The 25,453-nt window shown below is 40.5% G+C and overlaps 1 protein-coding gene across 10 annotated transcripts in view; it reads right to left on the bottom strand.

Annotated features, from left to right (window-relative positions):
* Window positions 1–851: 851 nt before the first annotated feature.
* The window catches only part of NKTR (natural killer cell triggering receptor), an 80,182-nt gene continuing 55,580 nt past the window's right edge, over window positions 852–25,453 (bottom strand). For 8 of the 10 annotated variants that reach the window (XM_073334786.1, XM_073334787.1, XM_073334788.1 and 5 more), the window contains 7 exons: window positions 23,050–23,137; window positions 18,525–18,670; window positions 6,723–9,686; window positions 6,349–6,444; window positions 5,611–5,670; window positions 4,840–4,938; window positions 852–1,402 (listed from right to left, as the gene is read on the bottom strand). In XM_073334786.1, coding sequence (XP_073190887.1) covers window positions 1,324–1,402; window positions 4,840–4,938; window positions 5,611–5,670; window positions 6,349–6,444; window positions 6,723–9,686; window positions 18,525–18,670; window positions 23,050–23,137 — 3,532 coding nt within the window. In that variant the 3' untranslated portion in view covers window positions 852–1,323. The remainder of the gene's footprint in view (window positions 1,403–4,839; window positions 4,939–5,610; window positions 5,671–6,348; window positions 6,445–6,722; window positions 9,687–18,524; window positions 18,671–23,049; window positions 23,138–25,453) is intronic. The other 2 variants (XM_073334782.1, XM_073334783.1) reach the window with 1 other exon arrangement.

The following is a 25,453-nucleotide window of genomic DNA, read 5'->3' as shown; positions in this document are numbered from 1 at the left end:
CTATATTTGTCAGCTTTTCCATTATAAACCCAGAGTTTATTACTGCCATTTCAATAAAAAAAATCATTTCTTAGTATACAAATTCTTAAACAATGAAAAATGTATTTATTTACAAGTAATTTTAAATCAGTTGAACCAGAGTTTCGCAAAAATTATTCAACACAACTTTTGCAAACCACTTGTCCATAATGTGGACTTACTTTTGGTATTAAACTTCCAAAGTACTGTGGATACTTTTTATTAAGCATATCACTTTTATAGCAATGCCATATTACAGATTAATAAATAGTCCAAGAACCACACAATGATATCTCCCGAAGATAGAAGAGATACATCCTAACTTAGAAGACAATGTTTTACCCACAAACATTTTGGAATGGGCCATTATGATTTAATCTGTCAAAACTAATTTTCATGTCTATTTTCATGGACTCGTAATGTGACTCAAAGATTTATAATGTTCAACTTCAAAGACAAACTGATGTGCTCCACGCACAGCAGCATGAATTGAAATAGGACTGCCTAGAAGCAATTTTTTTCCTGGGGTCTTAAACATTGGGCTAATTATCACAAAGAAAATCACTTAAAAACATTTAAGTTCTTAGACAACAAGTTGGATATTAAGAATGAACTCTGATTCATCACCCTTTTCTTTGCACATTGTGCCTAATTATTACAATCGGCATGGTATACAATATCTCACCCGTTTCCTCATACCTCTGCAATAGCAAGGTACAAACGGGTTGAGTGTTAAGACAGTGTGGCAGTCTGTTTTCATCACCTTGCTACTGTTAATCAAATCTATGGTTTATAAGAAGTATGTACAAGACACCACTGAACTGACAGCCAGCTTTTAAAAATTAGCATTTTAATAAAATATACAGATGGCAGCCTTTACAAATATTTTTCTTCAAAGTTTTATAGTTATCAGCATTTATTTCAAAATAATAGGCTGAGAGCCCTCCGGTATTTATAGGGATATTTTGAGACAGTACAGATTGCTGCACTCAGAAAAGGAATAACAGCAAATGTATATAAATGTAATTTCATGGCTTGGAAAATGTGATTCAATCAAATAAAGTTAGTCTTCATAGTTTGTTACAGTAGCATTTGACATAAGGGAAAAAACCCAAAACCTTAGTGAGTTGTGCTCAAAATGTCCATTCCTCAATGCAGCCAGTCAAATGAATCCACTGCTAATAAGGAAGTTTCACCTCACTCAGTAAACATCCTTCACTTTCACTTGTGACACTGACAGAACAAAGGTATTACAACATTTACATAGAATTACTAAATACAATCTACATTGCTCAGGAGACATTTTCAGCTAGATCTGCTGCTTTCACTGGGGCTTCGGTTGTTAGAGTAACTGCGATCACTTTCACTGTCAGAGCCATAAGACCTACAATTTAAAAAAAAAGAAAAGAAAAAAGATTAAAACTCCTTACAAATCAGATTTCAATCTTTTTGTTTCAAGTTCAAAACTGTGGCAATCCAAATCTTAGGAGATGAGTGTAGGTGAGGAGAAAAAAATATCTCTGGAAACTTCTACAGGAACACAATGTATATCCATTCTGAAGCACTTGGAGGAGAGGAAGGTGATCAGGAACAGTCAACATGGATTCACCAAGGGCAAGTCATGCCTGACCAACCTGATTGCCTTCTATGATGAGATAATTAGCTCTGTGGATATGGGGAAAGAGGTGGACATGATAGATCTTGACTTTAGCAAAGCTTTTGATATGGTCTCCCACAGTATTCTTGCCAGCAAGTTACAAAAGTATGGATTGGATGAACGGACTATAAGGTGGATAGAAACCTGGCTAGATTGTTGGGCTCAACAGGTAGTGATCAACGGCTCGATGTCTAGTTGGCAGCTGGTATCAAGCGAAGTGTCCCATGGGTTGGTACTGGGGCCTGTTTTGTTCAACATTTTAATTAATGATCTGGATGATAGGATGGATTGCACCCTCAGCAAGTTTGCAAATTACACTAAACTGGGAGGAGTGATAGATACGGGGGAAGGTAGGGATAGGATACAGAGGGACGTAGGCAAATTAGAGGATTGGGCCAAAAGAAATCTGATGAAGTTCCACAAAGGACAAGTGCAGAGTCCTGCACTTAGGACAGAAGAATCACATGCACTGTTACAGGCTGGGGACTGACTGGCTACGCGGCAGTTCTTCAGAAAAGGACCTGGGGATTACAGTGGATGAGAAGCTGGATACGAGTCAAAACAAGTGCCCTGTGTTCAAGAAGGCTAGCGGCATATTGGACTGCATTCGTAGGAGGACTGCCAGTAGATCAAGGGAAGTGATTATTCCCCTCTATTCGGCACTCGTGAGGCCACATCTGGAATACTGCATCCAGTTTTGGGCCCCCACTACAGAAAGGATGTGGACAAACTAGAGAGTCCAGCGGAGGGCAACAAAAATTATTAGGGGGCTGGGGCACATGACTTACCAGGAGAGGCTGAAGGAACTGGGCTTATTTAGTCTGCAGAAAACAAGAGCGAGGGGGAGATTTGATAGCAGCCTTCAAGTATCTGAAGGGGGGTTCCAAAGAGGATGGAGCTTGGCTGTTCTCAGTGGTGGCAGATGACAGAACAAGGAGCAATGGTCTCAAGTTGGAGTGGGGGAGGTCGAGATTGGATATTAGGAAACACTATTTCACTCGGACGGTGGTGAAGCATTGGAATGGGTTACCTAAGGAGGTGGTAGAATCCCCATCCTTAGAGGTTTTTAAGGCCCAGCTTGACAAAACCCTGGCTGGGATGATTTAGTTGGGGTTGGTCCTGCTTTGAGCAGGGGGTTGGACTAGATGACCTCCTGAGGTCTCTTCCAACTCTAATCTTCTATGATTCCATTGAAAATGTGATCATTTTGATAGAGCTTCATCATTTCTAAGCCTATTTGTTACATCCAAAACGTTGCTAAATTTCCACAGTGAAATCCTGTTTGCGGTGAGGTCAACAGGGCATTTGCCATTAACTTCAGTGTGGCCAGGATATCATGCACAGTAACTAAATTTTGGAAGCAGAACTAAAAAATATATTTTGTTTTGCTTCAGTTCAGTGAGCTAGCACAGGCTGAACAGGCAGAGTCTTTTTGAATGGATCCTTACAGTTCTTTTACTTGTGTTTTCTCCAAGGGCCTAATCCTGCAAAACCCTTACCTCATGTGAGCAGTATCAAATCAACAAGTGAGTAGGGGTTTGCAAGACTGGGCCCCCTGAAATGATAAAACTAGGTTTTGGAAATATCAGCATATCAAAATGAGAATAGGCACTTCCGGGCTGTATAAACCAGAAGTGTTGAATACTTGGCCAGTGGCCAGGATGCAACTTGCTTGATGTTCTTTTTTGGCCCTTTTGGTTGTGAAGAAAACCTTCCAAATGCAAGTAAATGTACCCTGATCCAATGTTGTCTTCCTGATGTTTGCAGGCAGCCTGAAACAATGATTCAGAGGGGTCTACTTCCCACTCTCCATTATCCTCATGAGGATGTCAACATTAATGCATAATGAAACTTAACTTTAACAGTGTGGTAATGCACACCAGTGGGGTGTCAATTCTAGTGTTGTGCACTAACTGACTGAGGTAGACCCTGTTGATGTGCACTAAAAGTTCTCTAGTGCACAGTAGGAAACTTTGAGCTCACACCAGCAGGGTCTACACAGGCCAGTTAGCATGCAACACACTGGTGAATGTTAGAATTCATACCTCACTGGTGTGCATTACTGCACCGTGTAGACAAGCCCTATGTCACCAATGGTTGGGATGGGGAAGGGGTGGGAGTAATGTCCACAGGCTAGAAACGGAATTGTTACAAGTAGAGAAATACAGAGGAAACAAGAAAATTGGGGAATGAAAATGAAAGGAGAATGCAGAAAGAAGAGAAACAGTGATAATGCTAAACACTGACACATTTTCCCACCAAGTGATGCTGGTTGAGAGAACAACTAAAACTTAAGTTACTACCAAAAGATCATATTCCACCCTTGATCTTTGTGCAAACCTCCCAAGGAATTCCATTGTGGATTGAGGGTGCTATATAGTCCCAAATTTATACCATGGACCACACTGTACAGACAGCAATACCAGCAAAGCACTAGGCTTGTAGACAACGGTTCTTTTTTAAACATGTGCTAGGAATGTCACCTTTAACAGCAATTGGACTGTGAAGAATGTAGCCGAAGTCTATAGAAGTGTAACTGTAATTACACTCACAGTTACTTTAATTGTAGCTGTAATTACATTGCAGGAAGCATCATTTCGATTGTCATTCCTGTTAGCATAGTTATTTTTCATCTCCCATTCACAAGTTTTTTGTACTGACATTGAGGTCTAGCTAAAAAAGATCTACCATCCAGTAGAATCTTGACACTCAGGGTAGTTTTCAGTCCTTTATACCTATGGCGTTTAAGCACAAGCATGGTTAAATTTAAATCCTGCAATTACTATTCCTGATTTAGCCAATGGGAATTAAGTGACAGATTTTTAAAAAATATGTATATGCATGTGTAGAGATGAACATACCCACACATACACACAATGGATTACATATAATAGTACAATGATTTATCTCTTCTCTTAAATTCCTCTGTGCTCCTCTTTCCTTTGGAATTCTTGAAGTAGGGATTGTGTGTGTTTGTGTTATCTTTTTATATTTCTGGTTCTTAATTTACCATAAAACAAATTTGCTAGTAACAGTACATTTTATACTTGAAAAAGACTGCATCTGTTGAAAGGTTGTTCCTTATAAACTTCCAATAAAGCACCTAAGGAAATTAATTGTGTACAGTTAAGTTTATGAAGTTGTGGCACTGAAAAATTACGTACCTGGACCGTCTGTCATAACTTCGAGATCTGCGGTAGCTGTCACTCCTCTGACTTCTACTTCGACTTCTGCTATAGTAACTATCATAAGTATATGACCTACTTTAACAGGAAAAAAATAATTGAAGACTTTGGAAAGTTCTTTTCTAAAATGATAAAAATTAGAATTTCGGATGTTTCTTGTGATGACATTTATATAAGGAAAGATTTTTGTTGCTACATTTCTATTACTACTTGAAAGATTTGGCAAATAAGCCAAAATAATTGTAAATGTAATAAAATGTTTATCAGGAAGAGTATAAAGTTTCTTCACAACGCAGTGGTTTACCCAAATAAGTGGTTTACTTTTAAAAAATAATTCAATATATTTTAAAACAAAATAAAGTATTTTACAAACCTGTCTACAAATTTTGCACAAAGTATCAAGAATATCAAGCCTTGACTTCCCTCCTTGACCATACTCTTGTAAAATAAACAACAGAAAATTTGGGGGGGATTTAAAACGGAGGACAAAAGAGTAGAAAACAGCAGTAAAGGGCACCAATCAATTAAATTCTTTTCAGGGCCTAATACCATGCCCATGCCTGTGATATCTGGACACTCTGATTGCTCTTTTCCTCTTTTAAAACAACCTGATTTAATTTCAGGAAATTAAGTTTGCTATATTATGGCTTACTATAAAGATGTACTTTGAACAATATCACTGTCTTAATATATTTGCTCATTATAAAAATTACTTTGTTCCCAGTGGTTGTGTAGTATCATAATCCATACCTGGATCGACCGTGATGATCATATGAACTGCTTCTGGATCGACTTCTACTATAAGTTCGACTGTGACACAATCAAAGAAATACATTTTAATCATTAAATTCAGACCAAGTACTGAATTAGAAAAAAATTTTAAGTGACTTGCTTGGATATTCCTTGTCCACATTGCATGACATTTAAACATATTCTTCAAAAATAAGCAGTTACAGTCTGTTTCTATTCTTAAAAAGCATACATATTTCAGAGTAGATAGCTTCCAGGATGCACTTGCATAGCTACAACTCAGCATCAAAAAAAGTAATTTAACTTACTAGGATGTGTCTGATTTGTAGTTTGTGATAAACACATACTCAGGGCGTTCTTATCTCGATCACAGAAACTTACCTATGATTAAGGTTAAGATTTTGTCACAGGAATTTTTCAAAGTCATGGACAGGTCATGGGCAATAAACAAAAATTCACAGAAGCCTGTGACCTGCTGGTGGGTGGGGAACTGACAGCCCAAGCTCCGCTGCAGGGGGTGGGGCTGAGAGCCGCTTCAGCCGCGAGACTCCAAGAGGGGGGCAAAGAGCTGAAAGCCACACTACTCCAGACCAGGGGCGTGGGGAAAGAGAAGAGGGGCCTGATAAACGTTCCAGCCCTGCTGTTGCAGCAGGGCTGAAGCCAAAGATGTCACTGACATCCATTGAAGTCACAGAATCCATGACTTCTGTGACCTTCCTGACAAAATCGTATCCTTACCTATGACTCTTGTAAGTGTGGTAAGATCTACTTCGACTTCTTGACCGATCTCTACTGTACCATCCTCTGCTTCGGCTTCTTGTATAGCTTCTTGATCTATAATTGATAAACAACTTTGAAAAGCATATACTGAATTATTATTAAAATGAATAGTGACGGAAACAGAATTAACACTTCAAAATAAACTTGAAAAATAAAATGCTTTACTGAAAATTAGCGAAGAGATATATTGCTAGTTTCTAGTTAGCACATTACTGTTGGAAAATGAGAGATCCTGTCAACACAGAACTTGCACTTTTATCTCAAATTTGTTTGCTTACTGTTTAAGTAAAACTGTAGATTACTAAAACAGAGATTCATAACAAATTGCTAACCTATATGAGTAAGTGGAACTTCGTGATCGACTTCTTGAGTGACTGTAGGATAGAGATCTTGTTCGATGTCTGGATTTAGATTCAGATTTACTTCGTGACCTACTTAGACTCCTGGATTGGCTGTTGTCATCTCTACTTGGAGGAGACTGTTCATCACTTGAACTCTCTTGGTTCCTTGGTCTCCGATTTAACCGTGCTGTCTTTCTAACTTCATCAAACAGAGATCCGGGCCTCACTTTATTTTTACTTTTTATTTCTATTCTTAAACCTTGTGGCTTAGAGTCAGGTGCTGACGTACTGTTTGTAACTTCTGCAGCACTACTAGTAGTAGCAGACTGTAGATTACCTACACCCTGTAACGGTTTCCATTTATTATCTATCATACTGCTTTGTATATTTTCAGTTATTTCAGTTTTCAAAGTGTTTTCCACAGTAGCGACCATGGTGACGGAGCTACTGTCTTGTATTCCTATTTTTTTGACTTCTTTAACATTGATCAGTTGTTTAATACGGTTTCCTTGTTTGGCTGTATCTGGTCCAGGGTTCTCATTCTGTAAATCTTTGTTTGCATTAATATTTAAATTTTGAGATTTAGCACTCAGGATGACAGGAGACAAAACGTCCACAACTACCTTCCCAGGAGAGTTACGATCTGGAGTACAAATCTCCATGTTATCATCTGTCTGCATAACATCCTCTGATCCATTTTGTTTACTTTCTTCACTATGTTTAACACCTTTCTTTGAAGTAGCCACATTTATTTCTGAATTTAATGTACTGGCTGAATAGTTGTGATCACTGTTGTCTTTATTAAGGTGACTATGATCTGGCGATGTATCGCACGTAGTGTTTTTATTTGAGAGGTTCTCATCTTCACAAGACTTTTCACCATTTCCAGTTTTATCTTTGCACATTTTGTTGTTTTCATAAGCTTTTTGGTTTTTATCTTTACTGTCCCTGGTAAGTTGCTTTTGTTTTTTATCATCTCTGGTAACAGGCTTTTCATTCATGTCCTCATCTTCCTCCTCCCCAAACTCCAGTGGAGGCTGCCAGTGAAAAAGCTCTTTTTGTTTCTGAACCTTATGCTTCTTCTCTTTTTTATCCTTTGATTTCTCTTTGGCTTTTTTGGAATGTGACTTTTTGAGGTTCTTTTTGGACCCATGTTTGTGTTTTTTTGACTTTCCTTTAATATTTGGCAAACTGGAGTGGGATTTCTCAGATGCAGAAGAGGAGGACTGTTGCTTGCTTGTTTTCCAAGTATGGTCAGAAGAATCCAGAAAACCTTCTGAAGAATTTGATTTAGTTTTCACCCTGCTTTTGGTAAGACTGAGCGCTGTATCAGATCCTGATGTGGCCTCACCTTCCTCTTTACTGGATGAGGGCCTAGAATCTTCTCTACTATTTCTAGTCTCGCCTCTTTCTGAATTTGATTCCGAGTCCCATTTACTGCCTGAATAAGTCTTTCTTTTTGTCTTTGAACCACTTCTATGCTGTTCAGAAGTTTTCTCCCTCGAAGATTTCTTTTTTGAATGGTCACTGTCCCATTCAGACTTAGATTTCTCCTCACTTCTGTCAGCAGTCAAATTGTTTTTATTCTCTTTCTGGTTGTCTCCTTCTGGTTGAGAATGTCCTCCTTTTTCCTGGACTGGCTGTATTTTAACAGAATGCTCGCTATCTGTAGAAAAGTCTAAAGATGATCTTCTCTCACTTTCTTTTCGTCCTTGAGAAGACTCATCATAGGCTTTACTCTTCCTGACAACTGTGCTACTTTCAGAGCTACTCTCTTGCCTTTTCTTCAATGATTGGAAATTTTGCTCACTGGATTCAGATTTCCTTTTGCTTCCATGTCTATCGTCATCACTAAGAGAGTAATAAGATGATGACCCACTATAACCTGACTGGTCACTGCGGTATCTATTTGGTGACTGAGATCTACCAGTTGACCGAGATCTTGATCTTGAACTAGATGGACTCCTTGATCTTGAATAAGATCTAGAGTAGGATCTGCTTCGGGAAGACCTGCTCCTTGATCTTAGCCAACTATCCGAACTTCTCTCACTATGAGACCTTGAATAATCACTTCGATCACTATCTGAACTCTTTTGTCGCTTACGGGAGGAGGAGGAGGAGGAAGGATTAACTTCTTTAATATTTGTTAAATTGTAGCTACTTTGGGTAGGCATTACATGGGTTGTTTTAGCTTTCATTTCCTGAATTCGCTCATAGGATGGTTTCCAGGGCTTTTGTCCAGGTTTCCACCTAGAAGGTGGAGGACTGTCACTTAAAGGTATAACTGGAATATTTTCAGCTACAACAGGCTGTACTACAACTTTATCACTCTGTGGTATTACTGCTCTTACAGGTTCAGTCTTGTTTGGCTTATTTTCATTCAATTCTGCCGTAGTATTTCGTGGTGAATTTGAAACTGTCCTGTGGTGCCTGGAGTTAGTGCTAGATCTTGATCTGCTTCGAGAATGAGACAGTTTAGATGCTGTTCTTGATCTAGAACTTCTTCTGGAATAAGACCTTGATCTTGATCTAGATCTGGATCTACACCTGGACCTGTAATATGATCGAGAGTCTCTGCTTGACAGAGTTGATGAACTCCGGTCATCTTTGTCAGATTTAGACCAGTCTCTTCTGGATGAGCGTCTAGAAGATAATGAGGAAGGAGACCTCCTCTCACGATCCCGAGATGACTTTGTCCTCCTGATAGAAGAACGAGAGGATTCTACCTCTGATGAGGGTGAGGGTCTCTTTTTTTTAGTTTGTTTATGTTTCTTGAAATGCTTTTGCTTTTTGGCTTTCTTTCTGTGTTTTGTCTTCTTTTTCTCTTTTCGGTGCTTTTTGTGGTGGCTGGTATACCTCAGGGTACTGAGATCAGAATAGCCATTATGTGACCAAGACCTTGATCGCTGGGACAAACTTCTTTCATCCCATCTGCTTGAGCATGGGTCACTCAACCTTAAAAAAAAAAAAAAGTACACAATATTAAAGGAAATTCCCTAAAAATTAGTTTGCTTATTTTCTACATCCAATATAGAATATCAATACAATTGGGTCTTCAGAGTGCTGAATGAAACTAGGTACAGGAGAATGTTATATTTGGTAATAAATAAGGGTTTCTGTCACAAGAGTACATATACATCTTTAAAAAAGCCTATTATACTATAAAAAATTCCCTTTCACATATGAAATGGCTTTATTAATTATGAAGTTATTAGATAGCTATCATCTCCCAGATGAGAAGTAGCTATCAAATATCAGTTAAAATAATTAGTTTTACAGCATGCAGATAAACTAAATGATGTAAATGGCTTATATAGTGCACAATCTCACCATCCAAAAAAAAAATATGGTAGCTTACCAGTACAGTAACTGTTGTTTTTTTAAATGTATTGTGCCTATATACACTGCATGTGTTTGTGCACCCAGTGCACTCGAGTCAGACTTTTGTGAGGAGTATCACCAGGTGGAGCACGTGCTCTGCTCTCCTCGTGCTCTAGGGTGAGGGCATGAAACAGGTATGGCTACTGCCTCCCTCTTTGTACAACAATGTGAAGGAACAGAATGTCCAAAGTAACAGAGAAAGTGGCAGGGTCCTAGAATGTATATGTGCACAACACATCTCAAAGAAGAATTGTTTTTTCTCTTTTGTGTGATTGTGCACATATACATTCCACTACAGGTGATGCATAAGCAGTTCCCTTACAGGTGGAGGGACTTCAGATAATCTGAACAGAGATTGCAACATTGGCTTGCCAAAGTTGGCATTGTCACGAGATGCTTGAGAGATGGTGTAATGAGCACAAAAAATATGGACAGACAACCACATTGCTGCCTTGTAGACATCAGCAAATGCAACACTGCTCAGAAATGTTGATGAAGTAGACATGGAGTGAAGTCATTCCTGGTGGAGGAGAGACTTCAGCAAGATTGCAGTAGAACTTAATGCAGTCAAAAATGCAATGTGAGATTCACTCAGTTGACACTGATTAACCCTTAACTTGCTCAGCATAAGCTGTGAAAAGCCTGGGAGAACTCTAGTGAAATCCAAGTAGAACACCAAAGCTCTACGAACATCCAATGTACAAAGTGTTCTCAGCTTTAAAAGAGAGGTTTCAGGAAAAACTCTGGCAAATGAATAGATTGACTCAAATGGAAATCTGACACGATCTTAGGGTGTGATCTAAAGGAAACTGTCTTAATGGAAGTCCATGAAAAGAGGATCAGCAAGAAAATGATGATGTTCTACAACCCTCTTAGCAGAAGTGACTGCCACCAGAAAGGCTACTTTCATACACTGTAACGGTAATGAGGTGGTAGCCAGAGACTCAAGGGGGGAAGGGGGGTAGGGGCTTATGAATTTGGAGAGGACTAGACTGAGATCTCGTACAGGTACAGGATCAGGCATAGGAGGGTAAACACTGAATAGACCTTTCAAAAAAATTATGTCCAAGCCAGCTGCTCTCCCCATTACTTTAAACAAGACTAAACTGAAATCCTGCCCCCACTTTAGTCAATGAAAAGCTTTCCTTGCCTTTAGTGGGGCAAGAATTGTACCCTAAGGTTTTCCAGTATTATTCACAAAAACTTTGAAGATGCCTCCCAGCCCATGCCACTAGACTAGCACCCCTCAGCAGGAATCTTTCCAGCTGGGGAAGGAAAAGGGGGGAAGGGGGAATGTCAAAAAGCTGCCTCTGTGCATGTGCCAGTAAGCAGAGCTCCTCTATCAATCCAGATTCTGGATTGGTGAATGCACTTCTGACCGAAGCAATATACAGTAAGAGAAATTTTATTGCTGTTTTTTTCATCATATGCTTTAAGCTTCTGTTTGGTTGATTGTAACACTAGCTGTTCTTGGGCTTGGAAGTGAAGACAGGCTGTGGCTCTTTGTACAAAACATTTTTCTTCTGAAGGCGTATTTCCGCAACTCTTTGGTAACTTTCCTTGGCATACTAAGGAACAGTGCTGTATTCACATATGGATTAGTTCAGTCATCTCTATTATGCAAGGACTGAGAATACCAAAATAGCTTCTGAATTACAAGTTCTTTCAGAAAACTGCTATGCCCAGTTTTCTTAATTTAAAAAACTTTTTAAATTTTATAACAAACATACAATTTTTAACTGATGTTTACTAGGGATGTACATAGCATGTAAAAATCCTACTCATGTAGCTGATTAAAATTCTATCGGTTAAACGTTTTACTGGAGAACTAGGGGGGATCCCGGCTGCTGGCCCCGCGCTCAGGGATCCCATGCACCGCTACAGACTAGGGACCGAATGGCTAGGCAGCAGTTCTGCAGAAAAGGACCTAGGGGTTACAGTGGACGAGAAGCTGGATATGAGTCAACAGTGTGCCCTTGTTGCCAAGAAGGCCAATGGCATTTTGGGCTGTATAAAAGTAGGGGCATTGCCTGCAGATCGAGGGACGTGATCATTCACTTCTATCCGACACTGGTGAGGCCTCATGTGGAGTACTGTGTCCAGTTGTGGGCCCCACTCTACAAGAAGGATGTGAAAAAATTGGAAAGCGTTCAGTGGAGGGCAACAAAAATGATTAAGGGACTGGAACACATGACTTATGAGGAGAGGCTGAGGGAACTGGGATTGTTTAGTCTGCAGAAGAGAAGAATGAGGGGGGATTTGATAGCTGCTTTCAACTACCTGAAAGGGGGTTCCAAAGAGGATGGATCTAGACTGTTCTCAGTGGTAGCAGATGACAGGACAAGGAGTAATGGTCTCAACTTGCAGTGGGAGAGGTTTAGGTTGGATATTAGGAAAAACTTTTTCACTAGGAGGGTGGTGAAGCACTGGAATGCGTTGCCTAGGGAGGTGGTGGAATCTCCTTCCTTTGAAGTTTTTAAGGTCAGGCTTGACAAAGTCCTGGCTGGGATGATTTAGTTGGGTATTGGTCCTGCTTTGAGCAGGGGATTGGACTAGATGACCTCTTGAGGTCCCTTCCAACCCTAATATTCTATGATTCTATGATTCTAAAAGCAGGAAATGAGAGGGTTAGAGAAAATGGAACCCCCATCTACTGGTGGATATAGTGAAGAAACAGAAGCAGGCGAACTCTCACAGAACTAACTGAAAGCCTGACCATTTTGGGGCAACAAGTACTCCAGTACATATGTAGCCTCTGTGTGAAGGGTGATAAATGTTAAGATTGTGCCCAAATCAAAAACCTCTTCCATTTTCCTGCATATGTGGCTCTAGTGAATTCCTTTTTGCTGTTCACAAAGATGGTCTGAACCTCTTAAGAGCACAATTTCTCATGAGAATTCAACCAGAGATCATCCATGTCATGAGATTGAGAGATTGGAGGTTTGGATGTAGAGACTTACCTTGGTTCTGAGACAACAGATCCTCAACTAGAGGCAAAGTTAACGGAGGTCAAACAGAGAGCTGATGAAGGGCTGTGAACCAATGCTAACTTGGACATGCTGGTGCATCAAGACTGAAGTTACTTTTCAGTTTTCTGAATACTCTCGGAATAAGAGAAATTGAAGGGAATGCACATAGAAGACAACTGGACCATGGAAAAAGAACAGAATCTGTGATGGAATCTGGGTTGCAGCCCATCCTGAAGCAAAATCTCATACACTTGTTGTTCAGGTTGGTTACAAACAAATGTGTTACTGGTGAAAAAATCTGGAAGAGAACATCTTTCCTGATTGACCACTTATGTTGGTCTATGAAGGAATCTGCAAGTGTGTTTCTTAATCCTGGATGGTGAAAGGCCTCTAGGGAAACATCATGATGAATGCATAAATTCCATAGGAGCATAGCCTCCTGGCACAGTTGGGACAATCTTCCACCTCCCTGCTTCTTCAGCTAAAATATGGCGATGGTGCTGTATGTAAAATCTTGTACCACCTGGTTCTCGATGGTGGACATAAACATCTTGTAGGCAAATGAATAGCTTGTAGCTCTACACATCTATGTGGAGTGAAACTTCCCGGAGTGACCAAAGAGTTTGTGTCCAGAGTTGACCGAGATGGGCTCTCCAACCTTCAGCAGATGCATCTGTTATCAGAGTCATAGTCAGTTCTGGGGACAAGAATAGAATAATTTTGCACTCATTGTGGGGATCCAACAACCAAACGATAGACTGAAGCACTCACAGCAGGTACGCAAATCCGTATGTCCAGAGGGTTCTGGGAAGGACTATATATTGAATGGAGCCAGGCCTGCAGATAGGTAAGGTGAATTCTGGCATGCAGAGTTACGTACATGCATGAAGCCATGTGGCCCAGAGCTGAAGGCAGGCATACACTGTTGTCATTGGGTAGGAGGAATTCAGGGTTTTGGAAAAGAAGGCTAAAGACTGATATCTTTTATGTGGAAGATAAAACTTGGCTGTCCTGGCATTAAAGTCTGCTCCTATGAAGGATATGCGTTGATTATAATTGTGATTTGTCCAAATTTAGTTTCAGACCCAGATGGGAGAACAACTGCCTGATTAGAATGCTGTTTTGGACCTGGTCGCTTGATGCTCCACGAACTAGCCAATCATCATGGTAAGAAAATATCTGAACACCCCAGCACTAGAGATGGGCTGCTACAACTGCCATGCACTTGAAGACCCTTGGAGCTGATGACAGTTCGAAGGGAAGCATTGCATACTGGTAATGATTGATGTCTGCTAAGAATCAAAGGTACTTCCTGTTAGGAATTTATCGCAACGTGGAAGTAAGTGTCTTGTAAACTGAGTGCTGCATACCAATCTCCAGGGAAGGGATAAAAGCAGTGAGGGTAAACAGCCTGATCTTGATTTTTTTTTTTTTTTTTTAAGATGAAATGGTTCAGCTTTCTTAGATCTAAAACGGGGTGAAGGCCACCAGATCTCTTTGGGACCATGAAGTACCAGGAATAGAAACCTTTTCTTCTGTGTTGGTAAGGAACTTCTGTCACTCAATTCTAGAAGAGACTGGCGTTCTTGAAGTAACAGTCTTGTGAGACGAGTCACTGAAAAGGTACGGGGAAGGTGGGTTGGGAAAAGGAAGGGAGGTAAATTGGAGAACATATCCCTCCTTCACTCTGCTGAGCACCCACTTGTCTGAGGTGATGCTTTCCCAAGCACACTGAAAGCCGGACAGGTGCGATCCAGGGAGGAGATGTAGTTGGTGTGCTGTCCTCGACTAAGAAGTCAAAATGATTGCTTGGAGGATGAAGCTGCCTCGTGAGAAGGGTCTCCCACCGATTAAGATGGCTACTTATGTCGGGAAGGGCTTGACCTTCTCTTGAACGCATACTATGACCTCTGTTGGAAAGAGGATCTGGAGTAAGATTGGGGCCTAAACAGTTTCCTCTTGGAAACCAGAGTATAAATGCTTAATAAACCAAGTGTTGCATGACAGTCCCTGAGTGTGTGCATAGCGTCATCTGTTTTAGCAACAAACAGTTCAGAACTCTCCAAAGGCAAGTCCTCTATTGTGTTCTGCAGCAACCTTGAAATGCCAGAAACCTGTAGCAAGAAAGAACACAGCATGGAGATTGCAATGCCTTTGGAACACAAAGCTGTATCAGCAGCATCCTGTAAGATGCCCCTGAAACCAGCACTAAAAACCATTCCTTATATTCCTCTGACAGCTTGTCAGCAAATTTAGAAATTGCAAAGAAATTAATAAAGTTATATTTTGACAAAACAGCCTGATAATTAGCAACTCTTATTTGAAGTGTGGCAGCGGAAGAAATATTTGGGCTGTATAAATCCAGCCTCTCATATTCTTTATCCTTGGGAGTAGCCTAAGGGTGAGACTGATGGGACTGTTCATTAGCACCTGTGAACACCAAAGACTCAGGAACTGGATGGGTAAAGAAACAGTCAAAATCTTGTTGAGGGATTTGGTATTGTCTGTCCACTAGCTTGCCCATAAGTGGTATAGAGGCTGGAGTTTCCCAGAGAGTTCTCGCTACCTACAGTAATGCTTCATTGATGGGAAGTGCAACTCTTCCCAGGGGAGGGGGATGTAAAGTAACTAGGACAGTGTGGTGGATTCTCTTATACAAGTTTCTACTGCACCCCCCGCCAGAGAAGTGTCAACCCTCCTAATCAGGTCGTGAAAAACTCTGAAGTCCTTGGAGGGGAGATGAAGTCTCTGGTGTGACTGCCTTATCTGGAGAAGATGAAGAAATAGGAGAAGAAAGATCTAAGGATTCTTCCATTAATTCCTCCTCTTCTTCCATGGGATTCAGCACAGCAGGTTGAGGGATGGTAGCAGGACGATGAGTAGAGGTTTTTGGCAGCAAGGGAGTAGGAGACTTCTTTCTAGAGTGAGGAAAATCTAGAGTCTCTTGGAGCAGCACAAGACCAGTAAGGGGGACCCCAAGCAGGGATTTCCTTATAGGACAACAGATTCTTCCAAAGGTGAGACAGATTCTTCTCTTTTTGAGTCAGAAGAAATGTAAGCCATCTCAGAATATGGAGGAGCAGTTCTCATTGGTGTTCTAGGTGGCCTGGATATGAGAGACATTGGGCTCCAAAGAAAGCAAGGGTTGGCAGAATGTAGATGAAGTGATCCATGCCAATGATGCCAGCATAACTCGTAAGAACATAAGAATGGCCACACTGCGTCAGACCAATGGTCCATCTAGCCCAGTATCCTGTCTTCCGACAGTGACCAATGCTAGCTGCCCCAGAGGGAAAGAACAGAACAGTTAATCATCAGCTGATCCATCCCCTGTCGCCCATTCCCAGCTTCTGGCAAACAGAGGCTAGGGACATTTCAGAGTATGGTTTTGCATACAGTCATCATACAGATGACTGAAACAGAGATAGTGCCCACAGTGCCAGGTACGCTGATGGCCCTGAAGACAGTGTCACTGGTTGTAGAAGAGGAGAGTCTGGCAGGGAAAAACAAAGGAGATCGCCTGAGGACAACAAGGCCTACATGGTGGAAGGTACCTCAGGTAAGTGTGTCAATAGTGCCAGTGGAGCACAGGCAGACTGAAACAGCTGAAAAGAGCTGATAAATTGTATAGTCAATTGCATGACCACATTTTGGTTCATTATGAAATATACTCAAGAAACCAAATAACCAATCTTAGTCAAAGTTTAACAACATGGTACAGGAAAAAGGTCCTATAGGATACCAGTCTCTGAAGAGCAGTCCTATGAAGCAATGTTATATTCATCTTATGCAGAAGGTGTGCCCCCCAAGTTACACATTTCAGCTGGTATTATTTATATGATTTTACAAGTTACACATTCTTACTACACGTCACCAAAATCCAACCCATCACTTTCTTCCACGTCCCTAACTTGTTATTCTGTTCCCTCCTTACTTTGGTTTTGGGTACTAGCATTCCAGGTACTGATCTGTGAAGGTATTTCCATAGCTTGTACTGAAACACAGAACCAATGTATCTTGATTTTGACAAGTTCCCTATCTGCTTGTGACAAATGCTGATTTCAGCAAATGCAAAGTGTTATGGGACACTTAGCATAGGAAGTGAACAAGATTATGGTAAAGGCCTGTTTAGGTTATATCACTGTTACAGTATTTGTGCTTAATGCATACCACACACACAATATTTACATGCTAACCAATATATATTAGTCAGCGAGAACAAAAGACCCATCATGGGTGAAGACACTGGACTTGACCGTGCTCCCTCATATGGAACTGGTGAGCACTTACATTTGTGAAGCCTCAAATGGGTACCAGAGGACTTACCAGAAGATTTTCTGGGGAAAGACCAAAACTTTGAGGTCTTATTAGCATTGGAATGCCCAGGTCGCTTTGTTGAAGCTGACAGAGAAGACAAAGCATGATGTTTGTCAGCGGACTTGCGTTTTGAAACAGGAGGAGCTGGAGGGGCACTTCTGCTTGAATCTGAGTCCCCTGCCTCATGGTCAGGGCTCAACTATGATGCAAGATGCATGGCCTCTTTCACAAGGTGGACCTTAAGTCAAAAGTTCCTCTGTTTTTGGTCCTGGTGGGGAAGGAGGTACAAATAGAGCATTTGTCCCTCATCTAAACCAGACAAATCAAGCAGCTCTTGTGCCTATCTGTGACCGGGATAACGGCTCCACAGGTTCCACACCTGGGGATTTTTTCCGTATCTTTTAGAGATGCTGGCTAATTGAAGCAAATACTACAGGGAGTTCCAATGCTTACTGTGAGCAGTGAGAAGGAACTGAGAGGGAGGTGGCCAGGCCCCTTTTATGTCTTTGCCTGAGAGAACAAGAACAGAGACACATGCACTGCATAGTGGGACTGCTGGCAAAAGTCTCTGACTCAAGTGCACTGCATGCATGAACACGTGCATTGGAATGTAAGTGTGCACAATCATTTGAAGGAGAACTATAGATTCATAAGCTATGTTGAAATCCAAGCTTAACCATTTTCTCATACTTTTTTTGTGCTTCTCTACCAAACAATCTTACAATATATTAACAGGCCGAAGGAATTCATAGCAATTGGGATGTTTTGTTTATGACGAATATGTTACTATTATTCAATAACCATCAGATACATAAATGCAGAAAACCGAATAAGACTATACTCTGATGGTATAACAAGATTCACACCACAGTTACCAAGTCATCAGAATTTTTTCATAGAGCTGCTTCTGTTGAAACATTTATAACTGTATAAGGACTGTTTACAAGATCTGATATATTTCTTTTTGACTGTGCTTCCAAGAGAGACCATGGCATAGTAACAATACGGAAAGGTTATGGAATAAGTCTTTTCTATTTTTATTATTCTGAACTTGAAGAGAGTATCTTCTCATTTTACAAGACAAATAACACATATAACAACTTAAAATTTGTAGTAAAGATCTTACTTATCTCCTTTACTCCACTTCTCCCCACTGGGTGGTCTGTATGTTCTTAACCTCTGCATCTCCTCTTTCCAATGAGGAGGGGTTTCACTGCTCTCATCATCATCTGATTCAGAACAGGATCGTGATCGAGGTGGTGTGTGGTATCGCTGGAAGAGTACAAAAGCAGGCTTAAACAAAGGCAAAAAGGAAACCAAGTACCCTGCAGGAGAGAACTGAGGCAAAAGTATCATTCAGCAGGTCTCAATAACACAAGCAAAATCAGGAGTCTCTTCCATAAATTCATAGATTTTAAGGCCACAAGCGACCATGGTGATCATTTAGGCCTTGTCTACACTACTGCGGTAAGTCGACCTAAGTTATGCTACTCCAGCTACATGAATAAAGTAGCTGGACTCAACGTAGCCTAGGTCGACTTCCTGCAGTGTCTACACCGTGCTGCATCGACGGGAGATGCTCTCCTGTTGACTTACATTAATCTTCTTTTTCCGGTGGAGTACCAGAATCGACGGAGAGCACTCTGCGGTCAATTTAGCAGGTCTCTGCTAGACCCTGTAAATCGACCCCCGCTGCATCGATCGCAGCAGCGTAGACATGGCCTTAGTCTCACCTCCTCAATAACACAGGACAGACAACTTCACCCAGTAATCTCTGCATCATAAAGCCCATAAAGAACAGTTACTTACCGTATAGTAAGTGTCGTTCTTAAACGTATGTTGTGCAGCAAAAGTGGAACCCATGTGGATATGTGTCCCTTGTGCATAAGATCTGATTTGCTTGGTCAGCAGTATTCACTTGAGGGCCCCCAATCGAACGGCATAATGGATTAAGCTAATCCAACTCTCTCAGTTTCTTTGCCAAAACAGAACCCAGAGCAATAGGATTCCATAAGATCAGAGAAGGAGGAAAGGTTGTGGAATCCATGCAGACAACACATCTCAAAGAACCACAGTTACTGCAGGATAACAAACCTTTCTTCTTTGAGTCTACATGTATTTCACTAACAAAGCAGTTGTCTGTTTGCTTGGAGGAGGGTGGTAGAAGTCCTATTTAAATTTGACTGCAGTACATCTCTTCTAAAATGAGTATCCAATCTGGAAGCCTATATTAAGGAATAGCATCTTGTAAATATGCAGACCAAGCTCAATGTAGCTGTTCTACAAATTACAGACATAGGGCCATTTGTCAGATAGTCTGAGCTCTAGTGCAATGAGCTCCAATATGGCTAGCTAGATCAAACCGGACTAACTCATAACGTGTCTTTATACAGCCGGAGACCTCCTTAGATAACATGAGTGTATATAGGTTACTCCCCAGCTCTATCAGCAAAGGCCACAAATGATCTGGGCGGTGCTCCTGAACAATTTTATCTTGTCATTGTAAAGAGACAGTGCCCTTTCTGTGTGAAGTTTAGCTTCTCCCACAGTTAAGTGAGACTTGGGAAAGAAAACTGGGAGATGAATGCAGTAGTTTATTTAAAACTCTGAGACAATCTTCCATTTAGCTTTGTAAGTCTGTCTGGTTGAAAATTTGAATCCACACTTGTGAACAATGTTCTACAGGATGAAGTCTGATAGAACGCCCTGGTTATCTGAGGATGCCTGCTGAATTGATCTGCCAAGGTGTTCTGAAAGTTGAAAAGGTGGAGAGCCACCAGTTTGATCTGAGTCAGAATGCACCAATTACAGAGTCAAATGGTCTCCTGACAGAGCACAGACACAGTCTTTCTCCTTCTTGTCTGGATATATAATGCATAGCTATGGTGTTGTCTATAAGTACTACTATTGTGGCTCTCCAGAGTAGAGAAAGGAATATTCTGCATGTGAGATGGACAGCTTTGAGCGTTAAGATATTTAAATGGAAGCAAGCTTCCAAAGAGGACAATAGGTCCTGAATTTTAAGGTGACCTCGACAAGCTGCCCATCTCTGAGTGATGGAGTCTGCCATCAGAGTCATGGTAGAGAGAAGTATAGATAGGATACTCTGTTGCAAACCTGAAGAGAGTCTCTTTCCACGAGCTTAACAAACAGTCTTGTGGGACTGTAATCACTATGTCCATTCAGTGTCTCTTGGGTAGATACAACGAGCATAGAACATAGGTGAAGTCTGGCAATCACTTCACATGGGTACATGAGACTGCATGTTCTAGAAGCCTGAGGCAGGTTTCCACTGATATTCTGGGTGATCCTGAAGTTGGCTCATGATACCTACTATTGCTTGGAATCTATTTTGTGGAAGGTACACTCTCCACTGATCTGGAGTCTACCAGTCCTCCTATTAACTCTATGCTCTGAGTCCAAATCATTGTAGATTTTTGTCTGTTGACCTTGAGGCACAGTGAGGCAAAGAGGTGTGAATTACTTGAACTGAAAAGATGACCAGTTGGAGTGATCTGCCTCGAATTAGCCTGTCATTGAGGTAAAGGTAGAGTTGGATTCCTTGTCTTCTTAGGTGAGCTCCTATAACTGCCAAACACTTGGAGAACACCCATAGTACGGAAAGACCAGAGGGCCGGACTCTGTACTGGTAATTAAATGTCCCATAGGAAATATCCCAGATTTCTTGTAGGGCTTGCTGGCTATATGTAAATAGGCAGCTTGCAGGCCACGAGCTCCAAACCAGTCTTGAAGACCTAATGAAGGAATTATGGAGGGTAGAATCACCATCCTGGACTTGAAATGATGGATATAGATGTTGAGATATCAAAGGTCCAGGAGGGACCACCAACCTCCTTTCTTCTTTAGGATAAGAAAGTAATGGAAATCAAAACCCCAGCCCTGAACTCCAAGGGCAACTCCCTCCACTGGTCTGAGTTGAAAAAGGGAGTCTCTTACAACATTCAGGACCCACAGGTTCCAAGTAATCCCAGCCCAAGCTTCCTGAAAAAAAGAGGCACTTTCCAAAGGGGTGGGGAATCTTAGAAAGTAAAAAATCCTTTAGTGGTTCTATTAGGCTCTCAACATTGGCATCAAACTTGATGTCTGGGGGAAGCCCAAGACTGTGAGGCAACAGATGAGGAGGCAGAGGGTCATCTGCGATGGCCTCTCTGGCCAATGGTAATACTGGGCAGAAGAATGCTGTCTGAAGGACGGCTGCAGCTGCGGCTACTTCATTCTTGGAGCTGAGTCATAAAGACTCAAAGTATACTCAGTTACCTTTGAATCTTTCAAGGAGTAGAGGGCCTCAACAATTCCAAGGTTAAAAAGTTTGTTTGCCTCAAATGGGAGGATCCACAAGGGCGGACGCATGCCGACGGCCTCATAGATATTACCGTGATCATAATATGCACCATGGTGCCATTCAAAGAACTTCTGTCTGAGTGACAGTATAACTTCTAGAAAAATATCCAGTATTGATTTAGAGATTTACTGATGGAGAATCCAACATATCCCTATGCAAATTGCTGCAGTGGCTAATTACCTTCACTTAAAAATCTGCACCTGATTTCTAGTGTAAATTTGTCTAGCTTCAGTTCTAACAAACTTCTTATGCCTTTTTCTGCTAGATTAAAGAGCTCTCTATCATACCACTCTTTCCCCACATAGGCTCTTGTAGACTGTGATCAAGTCACCTAAAACTTTTCTTGGATAAATAATGTATTTTGAGCTTCTGTGTCTCATTATAAAACATGTTTTTCCTAGACCTCAAACCATTCTTTCAGCTCTCCTCTGAACCCCCTTCTAATTTTTCAACTTTCATGACTAAATTATAGGTGAATGTGACTATGAGATATTGACCTTGCATTAAACAACATTAAACTTCCCTTGTGGCTCATGTAACTCATTGCACAGTGGAGCTAAGATGAGACCTATATTGACCAACTGACCTACAACTACATATGTCTCTTACTTTGGCTACCCAAACCCATCAAAACAGAGACTGAAAGGCTAATACATCCAAAGATCCCTCCCCCATACCACTGAATCCTCAGACCCCAACAATGTCACTCTACTTTCTCGACTACGTATATACAGTAATCAGAAGAGCACAGTTACTACGACTGGAGACATGATCAACAGCCATCATAACAAAAGGCAAAAGAGACAGTACTTCCTTATCTCTGCACCTTACAATCCTGGGGTTCAACTAAGGCTATTGTGGGGCACCCTGACAAATGGAGAAAAGTAGCAGCTATTGTCATTGTGTCTGGCTGCTTCTGTAGTCTATTGTCCAGGGTGCCATAAGTTGGGATCCAGCGGCGATTATGGGATGAATCTAGCGGGCATTATTTACCCTCTAAGTATTTCATCCTTAAGTGATTTTAATACCCACTCATGACGAAGGGGCAAACATCCTGCTTTTCCCATCAATCTAATAGGTAAGCCTGTTTTTAGTGTAAGAGCTATAAAAATGTGAGGGTTTTACAAATACAGTTTTAATTTTGCTGCAACATTTCAACACATCAACCAAGTAAGCTATGGTCCTTCAACCTCAGTTACAATAAAATCACATGCAAACCATACGAGTTATTTAAAACTCTGGGAAGAAAGGGTGGGTAGGGGAAAGGGTGAAAGAAATATAAACATACGATTGTTCCTCTTCCTTTAATTTTTCTTCCAGATTTAGAGACTGACGGCTTCTGGTCAGTCAAAACTGGTGCAACATCAAGAAGTTTCCTAAAATAAGAAGAAAAAATGGGTTTAATGTAACCCAGTAATAAAAATATGAATTTGTTCCTCATAGATCATTGTTAAGCTAATAATGTACAAAATATTTAACAAGAGGTCCAATAAAACAAATAGAGAAAGACTGAAAGTCAGTGTACTGAGAAAGCAATATTATGAGGAGAGAAAGAAAAAATAAGTGAATAGATAGCTTCCCTATGAAAGGTGGATCACTACCATATAGTAATTTTCACCTAGCTAACAAGATTAGACTATCTACAGTAAATAATGCTGACTTACTAATGAACTTGCAAAATGATGTTAGAACAGTGCACCCTTTTTCTAGGATGCAGTCATTTTTATCTCCTGTCTGCTAACCGTATGTGCACTGAGTAATGCCTGGATCTCCGCGTCCACAAATATATTACTTTAAGGGCTTGTCTACACAGACATTTAGTTCACAGCAAATTGGGGTGTAACTCTAACCCACACTGCACCTGCCACACACTGAGGTCCATGTGTACCTTGACAATGCACACCGACTAGAGAACTGTAAGTGCATATCAGGATGGTCCACACTGACCCTTATCGTGCAGCAAGCTAGCATGGGATAGAATTACACCCCAGCTTGCCACAAACTAAATATTCATGTACACAAGCCCTAAGGGGCATCACTAGTTTGCCACCTATGGACAACTGACCAGTTCTAATGGTTTTTAGCAATGAAAGGCAATTCAACATTCCTGTAAATACACTTCAGTATGCTCAGTAGAAATGAATAGTTGTCAAAGCTTGAAGAAATGATTTATCATTTCAAGCAGGGACTTACTGTCAACTTTTTTATGTCCATGAACATTGTTTGAATGTAAACAGGCTCTGTAGATGATTGACTAGTATTGTATATTAAGCAATTCAGCCCATTACACAGAGTATGCTATAGAAAGAGCATTTGAACTTTGTATAATATTTCTTTTATATTTAATTTGAAACTATTTTACAAATTCATGATTATTTGGTTTCTCTAGAAAGATAGCGTTTTTGGAAAATAGGGAGAAGCATATTAACATCAGGGTCTTGACCAAATTCCAACTGATCACAAGACTGAAATCAAATTCCTCTTACTGTTTAAATTGGAAAGGTAATACTTCATTTTCCCTCTTAAACTACTCTGTTATATTGCTATGCACTGCTAAACAATTACTGCATTTTATCCTGGGGTTTCATACAGAAGCAATGGATGAAGTAATCTATTTGTATTGTTTATATTTCAATTTAGGTTTGTAACACATTTGGGATCCTTCACAAGTGGCACAATGTAAAGTTATTACTAGGGCTGTCAAGCAATTAAAAAATTAATCTTGATTAATCAAGTGATTAATCGTGCTGTTGAACAATAATAGAATACCATTTATTTAAATATTTTGGATGTTTTCTACATTTTCATATACACTGATTTCAATTACAACACAGAATACGAGGTGTACAGTGCTCACTTTATTTTTTATTACAAATACACTGTAAAAAACAAAAGAAATTGTATTTTTTAATTCACTTAGTACGAGCTCTGTAGTGCAATCTCTATCATGAAAGTTGAACTTATAAATGTAGAATTATGTACAATAAAATAACTGCATTCAAAAATAAAACAGTATAAAACTTTAGCACCTACAAGTCCACTCAGTCCCACTTCAGCCAATCACTCACTCAAACAAGTTTGGTTACAATTTGCAGGTGTTAACACTGCCCGCTTCTCGGTTACATCACCTAAAAGTGAAAACAGGTGTTCACAAGGCACTGTTGTAACCGGTATCACAAGATATTTACTTGCCAGATGTGCTAAAGATTCACATGTCCCTTCATGTTTCAACCACCCTTCCAGAGGACGTGTCCATGCTGATGATGGGTTCTGCTCAATAACAATCCAAAGCAGTGCGGACTGACGCATGTTCATTTTCATCATCTGACACAGAGGCGACCAGCAGAAGGTTGATTTTCTTTTTTGGTGTTTCAGGTTCTGTAGTTTCCACAACTTGAGTGTTGCTCTTTTAAGACTTCTGAAAACATGCTCCACACCTCGTTCCTCTCAGATTTTGGACGGCACTTCAGATTCTTAAACCTTGGGTTGTGTGCTGTAGCTATCTTTAGAAATCTCACATTGCTACTTTCTTTGCATTTTGTCATATCTGCTGTGAAAGTGTTCTTAAAACAAATATGTGCTGGGTCATTATCCGAGACTGCTATAATATGAAATATATGGCAGAATGTGGGTAAAACAGAACAGGAGATATAAAATTCTCCCCCAAGGAGCTCAGTCACAAATTTAACTAG

Source organism: Lepidochelys kempii, chromosome 2 (genome assembly GCF_965140265.1).
Source record: "Lepidochelys kempii isolate rLepKem1 chromosome 2, rLepKem1.hap2, whole genome shotgun sequence".
NCBI lineage: Eukaryota > Metazoa > Chordata > Testudines > Cheloniidae > Lepidochelys > Lepidochelys kempii.
The sequence above is the reverse complement of the archived record's forward strand: the minus strand, read 5'-3'. Positions and strand labels throughout refer to the sequence as shown.